The 12,500-nt window shown below is 47.3% G+C and overlaps 2 protein-coding genes and 1 pseudogene across 2 annotated transcripts in view; 1 reads left to right on the forward strand and 2 right to left on the reverse strand.

Annotated features, from left to right (window-relative positions):
* LOC129162208 (uncharacterized) overlaps nucleotides 1-2,109 on the reverse strand; it is a 2,630-nt pseudogene extending 521 nt beyond the window's left edge.
* A 1,904-nt stretch (nucleotides 2,110-4,013) lies between these two features.
* On the forward strand, nucleotides 4,014-5,760 carry opn1sw1 (opsin 1 (cone pigments), short-wave-sensitive 1). Its single transcript, XM_070554536.1, has 5 exons — nucleotides 4,014-4,441; nucleotides 4,509-4,677; nucleotides 4,753-4,918; nucleotides 4,996-5,235; nucleotides 5,460-5,760. Exons 1-5 carry the CDS (start codon nucleotides 4,102-4,104, stop codon nucleotides 5,550-5,552), a joined length of 1,008 nt encoding a protein of 335 aa, XP_070410637.1. The 5' UTR covers nucleotides 4,014-4,101; the 3' UTR covers nucleotides 5,553-5,760.
* The window catches only part of calua (calumenin a), an 11,273-nt gene continuing 4,514 nt past the window's right edge, over nucleotides 5,742-12,500 (reverse strand). Inside the window, exons 6-7 of the mRNA XM_070554561.1 lie at nucleotides 6,359-6,558; nucleotides 5,742-6,196 (exon numbers count right to left, since the gene is read on the reverse strand). Of these exons, the coding sequence (XP_070410662.1) occupies nucleotides 6,092-6,196; nucleotides 6,359-6,558 (305 nt within the window). The 3' untranslated portion in view covers nucleotides 5,742-6,091. The remainder of the gene's footprint in view (nucleotides 6,197-6,358; nucleotides 6,559-12,500) is intronic.

Raw genomic sequence — 12,500 nt, forward strand, 5'->3', positions numbered from 1 at the left:
CGCCTCTGTTCAAAGATGGTTGCTCACAGTGGACATAAATGGCTTCCTTTACTCCTCTTTCAAACCATCTGTCCTCTCTGTCCAAAATGTGAACGTTGGCATCCTCGAAAGCGTGACCTTTGACCTTTAGATGCAAATGAACTGCTGAGTCCTGTCCCGTGGAGGTGGCTCTTCTATGTTGTGCCATGCGCTTGTGAAGTGGCTGTTTGGTTTCTCCGATGTAGAGGTCTGGGCATTCCTCGCTGCACTGTACAGCATACACCACATTGTTCAGTTTGTGTTTAGGAGTTTTGTCTTTCGGGTGAACCAGTTTCTGTCTGAGTGTGTTGCTGGGTCTGAAGTACACTGGTATGTTGTGTTTGGAGAAAACCCTCCTGAGTTTCTCTGATACACCGGCTACATAGGGGATGACAAGGTTGTTGCGTCTGTCTTTCTTATCCTCCCTCGCTGGTGTCTGGTCTTCTTTTCTGTGCATCTTTGCTGACTTTATAAACGCCCAGTTAGGATAGCCACATGTTTTAAGTGATTCCTTTATGTGTGTGTGTTCCTTCTTTTTCCCTTCCGGCTTAGAGGGAACATGTTCTGCCCGGTGGTGTAAGGTCTTGATTACTCCACGTTTGTGTTCCAGAGGGTGATGTGAGTCGTAGAGGAGGTACTGGTCCGTGTGTGTGGGCTTCCGGTACACTTCAGTGTTGAGGTTGCCATTTTTTTCAAAGTGCACAGCGCAGTCCAGGAAAGGCAAGCAGTTGTCCTTCATGTTTTCCCTGGTGAACTTGATGTTTTTGTCCATGGCATTGACGTGCGTAGTGAAGGATTCCACTTCTTGTGTTTTGATTTTGACCCAGGTGTCATCCACATATCTGTACCAGTGGCTGGGTGCTCTCCCTTTAAAGAGCCAAGAGCCTTTCTGTCCACTTCCTCCATGTAAAGGTTGGCTACAATAGGTGACACGGGGGAGCCCATGGCGCAGCCATGTTTTTGTCTGTAGAAACCTTCGTTGTATGTGAAGTATGTAGTGGTGAGGCAGAGGTCTAACAGTGTGCAGATCTGATCGGGTGTGAAGTTGGTCCTGTCCTCCAAGGTGCTGTCTTCTTGTAGTCGTTCTCTGACAGTCTCCACTGCCTCCGTAGTGGGTATGCAAGTGCAGACGGGGACGCTGTATAAACTTTTATCCACCATGGACAATGACCAACACCCCCTCCACCACACAGTAGACAGACAGAGCAGAACCTTCTCCTTCAGGCTGCTACAGCTCCGCTGTTGAAGGGGACAACACAGGAAGTCTTTCCTACCATATGCCATCACGTTGTACCACAGCAACAACTACACCTGGTTCATAGTCACAGTACCAGTCACCATGTTCTTCATGTATGACTGTGTGTAAAGCTGCTGCTACACTGCAGTTTCCCAACCTGGCATTAATAAAGTACATCTGTCCATGTATTAGCTCATGTACCACCGTCTGTCGTGTAAAAATCAGTATTACTACATTTCTACTGCTAATGATGATGAAAGGTGAATGATTATAAATGGTGACTCACAGTGATATAAAATGAGACGATGAATGAACTCTGATGAAACATGACCTGGTGTGTTTAAGAGCATCACTAAGTGACTCAGAAAGGTGTGATGTCTGGGTTCATTAAATACATCTGGCCAGTAGCGGTTTTAGGCACGGGCAGACAGGGCCGTTGCCCGGGGCGACATTTTTTCATGACACAAAAGGGGCGCAGAAGCACTGAGTAAAAAATAAACAAGAAAGAAATCTGTGCCGCACCGAGGTTTTCTATTCTATCTGTCACATGACAGAGTCTGGATTGGAAACAGCAGGTTGGCGCCCCCTGCAGCTGCAGGCGCTCCTGCTGACTGAGAGGGTTCACGTGCTCCGTGTGTGTATGAAGAAGAGGAAGGGGAGGGGTGCGGCGGGGGAATTCACCTCTGGGTCTTTCCCAAATGAAATGAGCGGGTAGGGGCTGAATCAACTGTGTTAACATGGCTAAAGTCAATCACATCTTGATGTTCTCCTATTTAACGCTCGTTTCATTCCTAATATCATAAACACAGGCCTATCATTCTTTCAGGTTTCTCTGAATTGTGTGAAATGGCCGGAAAAAAAAAGGAAAAACAAAACGATTTTGTGTTCACCCCCCCCCCCCCCCCATCAAGGTCAAATTGTTTAGTCCTGACTAAAGGAAACTTACTGAGTCAGGAGTCAAACAGAAGAGATGAACATAAAAAGGCTAAAACCACCAGGTGCCCCCATTCAGGAAAAAAAAAAAAGAAAAAAAGAGGAGAAAGATAAAGGTATGTAGCTCTCATGATGCATGTTTTCAGTTTTTGAACCAGTTAACTGGGATTTTAACGGTTAAATTCGGTCAGCTAGTTGCTAACAGAGCTAATGGGGCTGAAATATTGAAACGAATATTCAAATGGTTCGAAAAAATTCCTTGAATGGTTTTTTACTGATTCAAACTAGGATTTGCTAAATGCTCGCTGCAGCCTGTAGCCTGTCTGAACAACAACACACACATGTTGATCATGTTCACATAATAATAAATAAAACAACTGTACAAGCAGAAGAAAACTCCCCAGTCACCACTAACTATCCTGTTTATTTATTGCAGATGGCTGCACTGATTATTTTACATGATTTGTTCTGTAAAAGTTGGCATTTTTGGTAGTCTACAGTTTTTTATGTCAGTTTAAATTACAATTTCAGAGGCCATTCTAAAATATTATGGATCATGATAAAGATCTATTGGAGATCTACCCCAACTTTTGGACTGCTCTGCCAGTCACTGTGGCTCCAGCTGAGAGGAGCTTTTCAAAACTTGATCAAGTCATACCTGAGGTCACCTATGTTTCAGGGGCGGCTCGCTAACCTGGCTCTGATTAGTATCAGTCACTCAGTAGGGGAGCAGATTTCATATGATGACATTATTGATGACGTTGCATCAAGGTTAGGTTTTAATTTTAGTTTGTGTTTTCTGTTCTAAGTGCAATGCTGTAGTGATTATCTTTAGTTTGTTATGTGTGAAATATTTTTGCTATTTAGAATATTTATTATCTATTATGTTCATATATTCATAATATTTAGTTATTGTTTGTTTTTGTATATTTGATTCTATATATTCTGATACAGTATATTTGTTTGTGTGTGTGTGTGTGTGTGTGTGTGTGTGTGTGTGTGTGTGTGTGTGTGTGTGCTCTCGGTCTTCTCCATCCCCAGTGAGTCGTGGAGGATGGCTGCTTATACTGAGCCAGGATTCTCTGGAGGTTTCTTCCTGTTAAAAGGGAGTTTTCCTCTCCACTGTCGCTGCATGCTTGCTTAGTATGAGGATTGCTGTAAAGACTCTGACACTAGTCAGTGACTCGATGCAACCTGCTGGGTTCCTTATATAGGAAACTTGTTACTGATTGGCTTAATGACCTGACCTGTGTTGTTTACTGTGTGCAGGTCCTTGAGACGGCTCCGGCCCTGATTTATAAATAAACTGAATTAAATGAAATATTAAGGTTTATGCTGAGTCATTCATTACTGTGAAGCAGTCAGGCGTTATTAAATCCCTTCAGATAAAACAGAAGATGATTATGTATAACTTGTAAAGTGAGGAAATCATTTTATTAAAAGATTAGAGTCTTCCTTCTGCTTCTGGAGGGCCTTGGGTTTGCAGGCATAACGGAGGTAACTGGACACCAGCGAGCACCCTGAGAGCTGAAGGATCATCCTGCTGAACCTCCTGGAGCCACACATCTGGAACAAGAAGATCTCTGATAGAAGAAGCAGCTTGATCGGTCAGAGAAGCCGGGAGTGAACATTAAGTCCAGACACGGCTCCAGCGGGGAGCTGCTGCTCAGACCTCTCCTCCTCCTCCTCCTCATCACAAATCAGCAAGATAAAGGAAGTGACGTGATCGGAGCAGAACTCTGGTGTGTGTCTGCTTTCATTCTTCATCCTCTCGGTAAGCAGATTAGAGTGTCAGAAGTTCGTAATCCGTAAACTTTGAGACAATCCGTGCGGATTATGTTTAGTGTAAGTGGTTTACGGAGGAATATAAAGGAGCTGAAGGCGTTCGGATCAGAACAGCGCTCGGGTCTAAGATGGGGAAATATTACCATCTGTACGAGAACATTTCCAAAATCGGCCCCTTCGACGGGCCGCAGTACTACCTGGCCCCGACGTGGGCCTTCCACCTGCAGGCCATCTTCATGGGCCTGGTCTTCTTCATCGGCACACCTTTAAACTTTATCGTTCTCGTGGCTGCAGCCAAGTACAAGAAGCTCCGTGCTCCTCTGAACTACATCCTCATCAATATCTGCTTGGCTGGGTTCATCTTCGTCACCTTCTCCGTCAGTCAGGTGTTTGTCGCCACCCTGAGGGGGTACTACTTCCTGGGTTACACCCTGTGTGCTCTGGAAGCTGCCATGGGCGCGGTAGCAGGTAAGCCTGTCAGGTGTGCTCCTGCCCGGTGGGGTGGAGGTGACAGCAGGTGGTGTCCTCTCTGCAGGTCTGGTGTTGTCCTGGTCACTCGCTGTCCTGTCCTTTGAACGGTACCTGGTCATCTGTAAACCATTCGGAGCCTTCAAGTTCGGCAGTGGCCATGCTGCAGCCGCCGTGGCCTTCACCTGGTTCATGGGTGTGTCCTGCGCCTGCCCACCTTTTTTAGGATGGAGCAGGTAGGTGTCACACCTGAGTCAGAAGCCCCTCCATGCTGATGGTTCCTTCTCAGGTGATGTGATGTTTGAGTCCAGGTACATCCCTGAGGGACTGGGCTGCTCCTGCGGGCCTGACTGGTACTCCAACTGCGAGGACCTCCACTGTGCCAGCTACTTCAAGTTCCTGCTGGTGACGTGTTTTATCATGCCCCTGACCATCATCATCTTCTCCTACTCCCAGCTGCTGGGCGCTCTGAGAGCGGTGGGTCCTCCCCACAGGACCAGTTCCTCCACCGACCAGGTCCGCTTGCTCAACCCCTCTCATCCGTTCTCCTGCAGGTTGCAGCTCAGCAGGCGGAGTCAGCCTCCACCCAGAAGGCTGAGAAGGAGGTGTCGAGGATGATCATAGTGATGGTGGGCTCCTTCGTCAGCTGCTACGCTCCCTACGCCCTGACTGGCCTTTACTACGCCTACTCCCAAGACGAAAACAAAGACTATCGTCTCGTCACCATCCCAGCGTTTTTCTCAAAGAGCGCCAACATCTACAACCCCATCATTTACGTCCTGATGAACAAACAGGTAAGCCGCCCCACCTGGACAGGCTTCACCCAACCCTAACCCTCTGTGCTTTTCGTGCTGTTGGTTCAATTCCCTCCAGCTGGCAGTAAGTGAAGGGGACTCAGGGGGGGCAGTGATCAGTTGTGATCCGGTTTCCTGTGGTTTGGAGGGTAGATCAGGACGTGTGCGGGTCAGTGGGGCTGGTCGGGGCTTATTTCTGCAGCTGACTTCTGCTTCTCCTGCAGTTTAACGGCTGCATCATGGAGATGGTGTTTGGCAAGAAGATGGAGGAAGTCTCTGAAACATCTTCAAAGACTGAGGTGTCCACAGCTTCTTAGTGCTCGGAGCAAAACTCCGAAGGACATTTGACATCCTAACAGGACTCCACGAGGTCTGAGTCCAGAAGATCCCACGCGGGGCCTGACCGGGATTTCTGACCAACGTGTAAATACAGGAGCTCAGCTGCAGCTGCTGGGTTTGTTTTACTGTAGAGAAGATTTGTTTAGATAAAAGCAACAAAAACCCAATAAAAATATAATGAATTTATTGTCTGTTTGTTCTCAGTTTCCTAAATTCTTCAAATCAGTCGATTTTACATCAAACAACGATAAAAGATCTGTTTACAGGAATAAACAGAACATCTGGCAGCTCGCTGTGGGGGTGGGGGGTGGGGGGCATCGTCCTTGAGCCAGCAGTCATTACCCATAATGCACAGCAGCATGCTGGGGTCAAACCGGACCCGGCGCCGCTCTCTGGGTCGGTATAGAAGCACTGCATCAGAAACACCAGCTTGTAGAAGAATCAGGACCGTTGGTGTTCGTGGGTCGGATCAGAGCCACAGGGAGAATCTGTCTTCTGCATCCATCCAGGAACATCCCTAGAACTCGTCGTGCCGCAGCAGCGCCTCGCCGTAGTTCGTCACCTGACTTCCAACGAACAAGTCGTACTTGTCCAAGATTTCCTTCTTGGTGAGTTTTCCATCCTGAAGGCAGACAAACGGCTGTTAGACAGCAGAACAGAAACCCAACAGTCAGCTTCACAGCAGGAGGAGTACCTGCTGCTGCCACATAGCAACTGTTGCCATAGCAACCACTCTACATCTGCAAAGCTGAGGCTACGGCAGGGTTTTAAAAGGCAGTCGCACCTTGTTGACATCAGACTCAAAGATCAGGTGTTTGGCCTCAGCCTCGGCGTGGTCATAGTCGGACGGCAGGATCCAGTCCAGAGTCTCCTCTCGGTCCATCTTCCCATCCTTGTTTTTGTCTCTGAACTCTGAGAACTGTTGGCGTTCTGTCGCTACCCACTCCGGCTCCACGGCGCCATCCTCTGCGTTGTACATGTCCCCTAAACGAGATCAGGACACGTCAGTGCAGTGGAGCCAAACCCTGGTCCCCCAGAGGGGTAGGGGGAATTCAGTTCAGAGTCATTAGAGCGGAAAAGGGTGGCTTGCCACCTCCGGGTCGGGGGAGAGGTCCTACCTCAAGTGGAGGAGTTTAAGTATTTCGGGGTCTTGTTCACGAGTGAGGGTAGGAGGGATCGGGAGATCGACAGGCGGATTGGTTCGGCGTCTGCAGTGATGCGGACGCTGAGCCGATCTGTCGTGGGGAAGAGGGAGCTGAGCCAGAAAGCCAGGCTCTCGATTTACCGGTCGATCTACGTCCCAATCCTCACCTATGGTCATGAGCTTTGGGTAATGACCGAAAGAACGAGATCGCGGATACAAGCGGCCGAAATGAGTTTCCTCCGTAGGGTGGCCGGGCTCAGCCTTAGAGATAGGGTGAGGAGCTCGGACATTCGGGAGGGGCTCAGAGTAGAACCGCTGCTCCTCCGGATCGAAAGGAGCCAGTTGAGGTGGTTTGGGCATCTGGTCAGGATGCCTCCTGGACGCCTCCCCGGGGAGGTGTTTCGGGCATGTCCTGCCGGCAGGAGGCCCCCGGGTCGACCCAGGACACGTTGGAGAGGTTACATCTCCAATCTGGTCCGGGAACGCCTTGGGGTCCTGCCGGAGGAGCTGGTGGACAAGGCCGGGGAGAGGAAGGTCTGGAGCTCCCTAGTTGGGATGCTGCCCCCGCGACCCGGACCCGGATAAGCGGAGGAAGACGAGACGTCATTAGAGCGTGTTTGAACGCAGCCCAACAGGAAGTGAGTGCAGAGCCCACATAGACCCACATCCATCCTCTGTCGGCTCAGAGACACGGCGCTCTACTGGGCAGAACGTGTCTGGTTCTGCCTCTGAAGCCGGCTCGAGGTGCAGTCAGACGCGTTTCTAGAGCATCCATGTGCTCAAAAGGTTCTTAACCAATAAAATGAAAAGTTTTATTAAAATGAATAATTGGAATCACCTCTGAAATGCCCCCCCCCCCCCCCCACCCATCGGTTCATCCGTCCATTTTCTTCCACTTATATGGGGTTGGGTCGAGGGGGCAGCAGCCCAAGCAGAGACACCCAGACCTCCCTCTCCCCAGCCACTTGGGCCAAGGGTTAGGGTTCCCTGGCCAGGTGAGAGCTGCCCCCAGTAGGTGCACTTCGCTGTTTGAACAAGCCTTCTTTGATTTATCAGACGAGTCCTCACTGGATGGATCGCTGACTTGCTTTAATGAGACCTGTGAGGGTATCCTTAACACTGTTGCGCCGTTGAGGCCCAGGAGGGGAAAGCGTACGGTCAACAGACGCTACTTATGCCGCAAGAAGGACATGTAGAAGCTACGAGAGACAGTGGAAGAAGGTCATCTGCATGTTTCGCTACTTGCTCTACGTGACAGCTGGAAATCTCACCAAGAGGCAGTTAGATCTGTGAAATTTGCATATTATTCCAATCTCATTTCTTTAAACTCAAACAACCCCAGAGTACTTCATACAGCAATTAACTCAGTTCTGAAGGTGAATGATCATCATGTGGTGCAGGCTTCAGCTAAAATGTGCGATGACTCTTTTATTGGGAAAGTAGCTGCGCTCCGGCGGGCTACCATGTCTAGGGCACCGGTATGTGGCCGTTACTGCCATCAGAGGTTTGGTGGCATTTCAACCAGTTAGTCTAGATGATTTGATCAAGATCGCTGGGAAGGCTAAGCCGAGCGGCTCGCCGGATGACGTGATGCCAACGCGCCTCTTTAAAGAAGTCTTTCCAGTAGTCGCCCCTCTAATATTGCACATAATTAACACGAGTCTCAGTTCTGGTATAGTCCCTGACCATTTCAGGAAGGCGGTTATTCAAGCTTTGCTCAGAAAGCCTGGACTGGATGCTTCGCTGTCTGCAAACTACAGGCCCATTTCTAAACTTCCATTCTTGAGTAAGGTGCTAGAGAAATGTGTTTACCACCAGCTCTTGTATTTATGGATGAGAATAAATTTTGAGACTTTCCAGTCTGGCTTCAGAGCTCTACACAGCATGGAGACTGCTCTGGTTAGAGTGCTCAGTGACATTTATCTAGCGACTGATAGCGGTAATCCAGTGTTGTTACTTCTGCTGGACCTCACGGCCGCCTTCGACACGATAGACCATGAAGTGCTGCTTCACCGCCTTCATCATTATGTCGGGATTTCAGGGTTAGCCCTGGAATGGTTTAGATCATACCTGACAAATGTGTGTAGGGATGGGAACTTATTCCTCAGAGTACTCTGATCTACCCTGGGGGTACCACAGGGCTCGATATTGGGACCTCCAGTGTTGGGAGTAACGCCGTTTAAGTATAACGGTGTTTCTAACGGCGTTCTTTTATAGGTAACGGAATAATCTAATTAATTACTTTTCCCGCCGTTACCGTTACTGGGGACGGAAGGTTGTGCGTTACTATGTGCTTGTCGAACGTTGAGCAGCAGGCTTTCTGACCACAACACTTCAGCTGCAGCCAGGGAGAGAGAGGTGTCGGCGCGCTAGCATGATGTCGACGCCAAAACAACCAAAACAAAGTGGAGACTCACCTCTCACATCAGGAAGAATCTGCGTGTTTCGAGCGTTATCCGTTCTTTCATAATCCGTTGTTGAATTGTGATCGGCAGAAGCTTTTCCGGTTCGCGCCTCACTTTTTACAGCAGCGGCCCACATCTTCTTTTATCAAAACGTTGTTTCTGTTACTGATAAGGAAATGCGTGCGTTAAGCAGCGCGGTGTGTAGAAGCTGTCATCAGCTGACCAGGGCTAGAGGTAGATGTTTTCATCCAAGAGCATCACGGCCCGTGAAGAACGAGGAAGACGTGATGAATATCTACGGCTGCAGACCCCTGCAGATGCGGCGAATCTGCGGGGGTCTGCAGCCGTGACCTTCTTAGCGTGACAGCGGGACGTCCCGAAGGTCCGCTCCCCTGTTCACCGCTCAGACGTCCTGATCTTCTACCTTCTAGATCATCCAGCTGCAACCTGTTCCTGATCATGTGTTTAGTCCCGCTGTAACTCTGATGCATCAGTCTCAGACGGCATGGAGCTCAGGTGTTATTAGAACTACCTGTGTGTGTTTACCACCCAGCTTCAGCTCTTCTGTGGTTGGGTCTGACCCACGTTAGTAAATGTAAGTCCTCCATCAGGCTTGTGCCTCTTCTAGTGTCATTTTAAAGGATTTTATTTATTTATTTAACCGTTACTAGACTACCAGCAACAGAAATGTTACTAATAACACACAATTATGTGAAGCTGGAAAAATTAGAATACTGTGCAAAACTACATTTATTTCTGTAATTTAACTAGACTGAGAGACAGTTTAAAGGCTCAGGAACCTTTACAGGTGTTTCTATTTGTAATTTTAAATTTTAGCTGATTGGGTTTTTGTTAAATATCACACAGTGACCTTTTAATAGTCTAGATTAGTGTAATGCTCCTGTTAGTAGTTCCTCCTGTTAAGTGCTTATTTATTGAAATTATTCAGGTTTATATAAAACATTTGGACATACATTTTATTATGTTCCAGTCATTAGTCATTTATATTTCACTATTGTAGTCATTCTTGCATTCTTTAATGAAAAAAGTAACTAAGTAGTTATTTTTGTTGGTAATTAGTTACTTTTATGATCTTGTAACTCAGTTAGTAACTGAGTTACTTTTTTGACAAAGTAATCAGTAACTATAACTAATTACTTTTTTAAAGTAACGTTCCCAACACTGGGGACCTCTGTTGTTTTCTGTTTACATTCTGCCCTTAGGTGACATCTGTCATGAGCTTGGAGTTCAATTCCACCTTTATGCTGACGATTGTCAGCTGTACCTGCCTCTGAACACGTCAAGTGGTCTCTCTATTTCTACTCTTACAAACTGTTTGAGGGAGATCAAGACCTGGATGAGTGAACACTTTCTGAGCCTAAATGATCACAAAACAGAGGTTATATTGTTTGCTCCAAGCATACATTGTGACTCTTCCCTAACTGACTGTGGGTCATTTAATGGCCAGCTGACTGCTTCAGTGACTAATCTTGGTGTTAAACCGGATAGCGCCCTTAGTTTTCATACCCACATCAATGGAGTGATCTTCTCCTCCTTTTTCCACCTTCGTCGGCTGGCAAAGATCAAACCATTTCTGTCACGTCATGATCTTGAGATGGTGGTCCATGCTTTTATCACGATGTGATTGGACTACTGCAACTCTGTTTTATTCGGTGTGAGCAAGGGCTCAATAGCCCGGTTGCAAATGGTGCAGAATGCTGCTGCCAGATTTTTAGAGGGCAGGCGCAAGTATGACCACATTACTCCTGTCCTGGCTGCGCTTCATTGGCTGCCCAGTGATGTTAGAATTTGTTTTAAGATACTTTTGCTGGTTTTTAAAACGTTAAATGGTTTGGCCCCTCCTTACTTGGTGTCACTGCTCCAACCATACACCCCTTCACGGTCGCTCCGCTCGGAGAACCTCATGCTCCTCTCGGTCCCAAGACCGCACCTAACGACACGTGGTGATAGGGCCTTTGCTGTGGCAGGTCCTAAGCTTTGGAACGAGCTTCCTTTCAGCACAAGGGCCTCCACCTCTGTGGCGGTTTTTAAGGCAAGGCTAAAAACCTACTTTTATGATCTGTCTTTGAACCTTTCTAACTAGTTTTATTGTTTTAGTTATAGCGATCTGTGTACTCACTGTATTTTTATCTGTATCTTGTCATACAATGTTTTTATTTTCTAGACTTAATGTTTTATGTTTTTACTTGATCAGTGTAGCGCCTTGGTGGCATCTTTTTGCCTGTAAGGTCAAGGTCAAGGTCAATTTTTACTTACAGAGCGCATTTACAGCAGCAGAGCTACACCAAAGCGCTGTACAGGGTAAAACAAAACAAGAAACAACAAGTCAACAATAAAAACCTAAAATGAGATGAGCACACAACACTCACAATCTGTGATAAAAGCTGTTAAAAACTGTAAAGATGCTCAAGTCAACCTGCAATAAAAGCCAAATCAAAAAATTGCGTCTTAAGAAGGGATTTAAAATGCTCTAGATTCTGTGTGGTCCTGATGTTGAGAGGTAGCTTGTTCCACAGTTTGGGCCCAACCACAGAGAACGCTCTGTCACCGCGAGTCTTGTGGCGGGTTTTTGGAACTGTTAGAAGAGCTTGAGAGCTGGACCTCATGGTTCTGGCAGGGACGTACGCAGACAGCAGCTCAGAGATGTAAACTGGGGCCAGGCCATGAAGGGATTTAAAAACAAAAAGTAAAATTTTGAAACGGATCCTGTAAGAGACAGGAAGCCAATGGAGAGAGGCCAGAACCGGGGTTATGTGATCCCACTTGCTGGTTCCAGTCAGCAAGCGAGCCGCTGCATTTTGGACCAGCTGAAGTCGGTGTGGGGAGGACTGGTCCAGGCCAGAATACAGGGAGTTGCAGTCGTCCAATCGGCAAGACACGGACAGGTGGATGACATGTTCGAGGACATTAGCAGGAAGGTATGGCCTCACCTTTGCTATCTGCCTTAAATTATAAAACCTGATTGGACCACTGCACTCACCTGTCTGTAAAGATTACAAGAACCGTCTAAAAACACACCAAGGTCTTTAACACCGGGTTTTAGAAAACCAGAACAAGGACCAAGAGGACTAACAGCGTCGTTTAAAAGATTAGGACTGCTAAATAGTAAAATTTCAGTTTTTTGATTGTTGACTTTAAGAAAATTCATGGACATCCATTGTTTGACGCTTTTTAAGCATTCCAGTAATGAGCCACTAGACCTGGCATCACTAAGTGGCAAATAGATCTGAAGGTCATCAGCAAAACAGTGAAAATTAATTTTGTACTTCTCAAAAAAAGAGTCTATGGGGAGTATATACAAAGAAAAAAGTACTGGACCCAAAATGGAGCCCTGAGGCACCCCACATGTCAGAGGT

This window comes from Nothobranchius furzeri, chromosome 1, assembly GCF_043380555.1.
Source record: "Nothobranchius furzeri strain GRZ-AD chromosome 1, NfurGRZ-RIMD1, whole genome shotgun sequence".
Classification (NCBI taxonomy): Eukaryota; Metazoa; Chordata; class Actinopteri; order Cyprinodontiformes; family Nothobranchiidae; genus Nothobranchius; species Nothobranchius furzeri.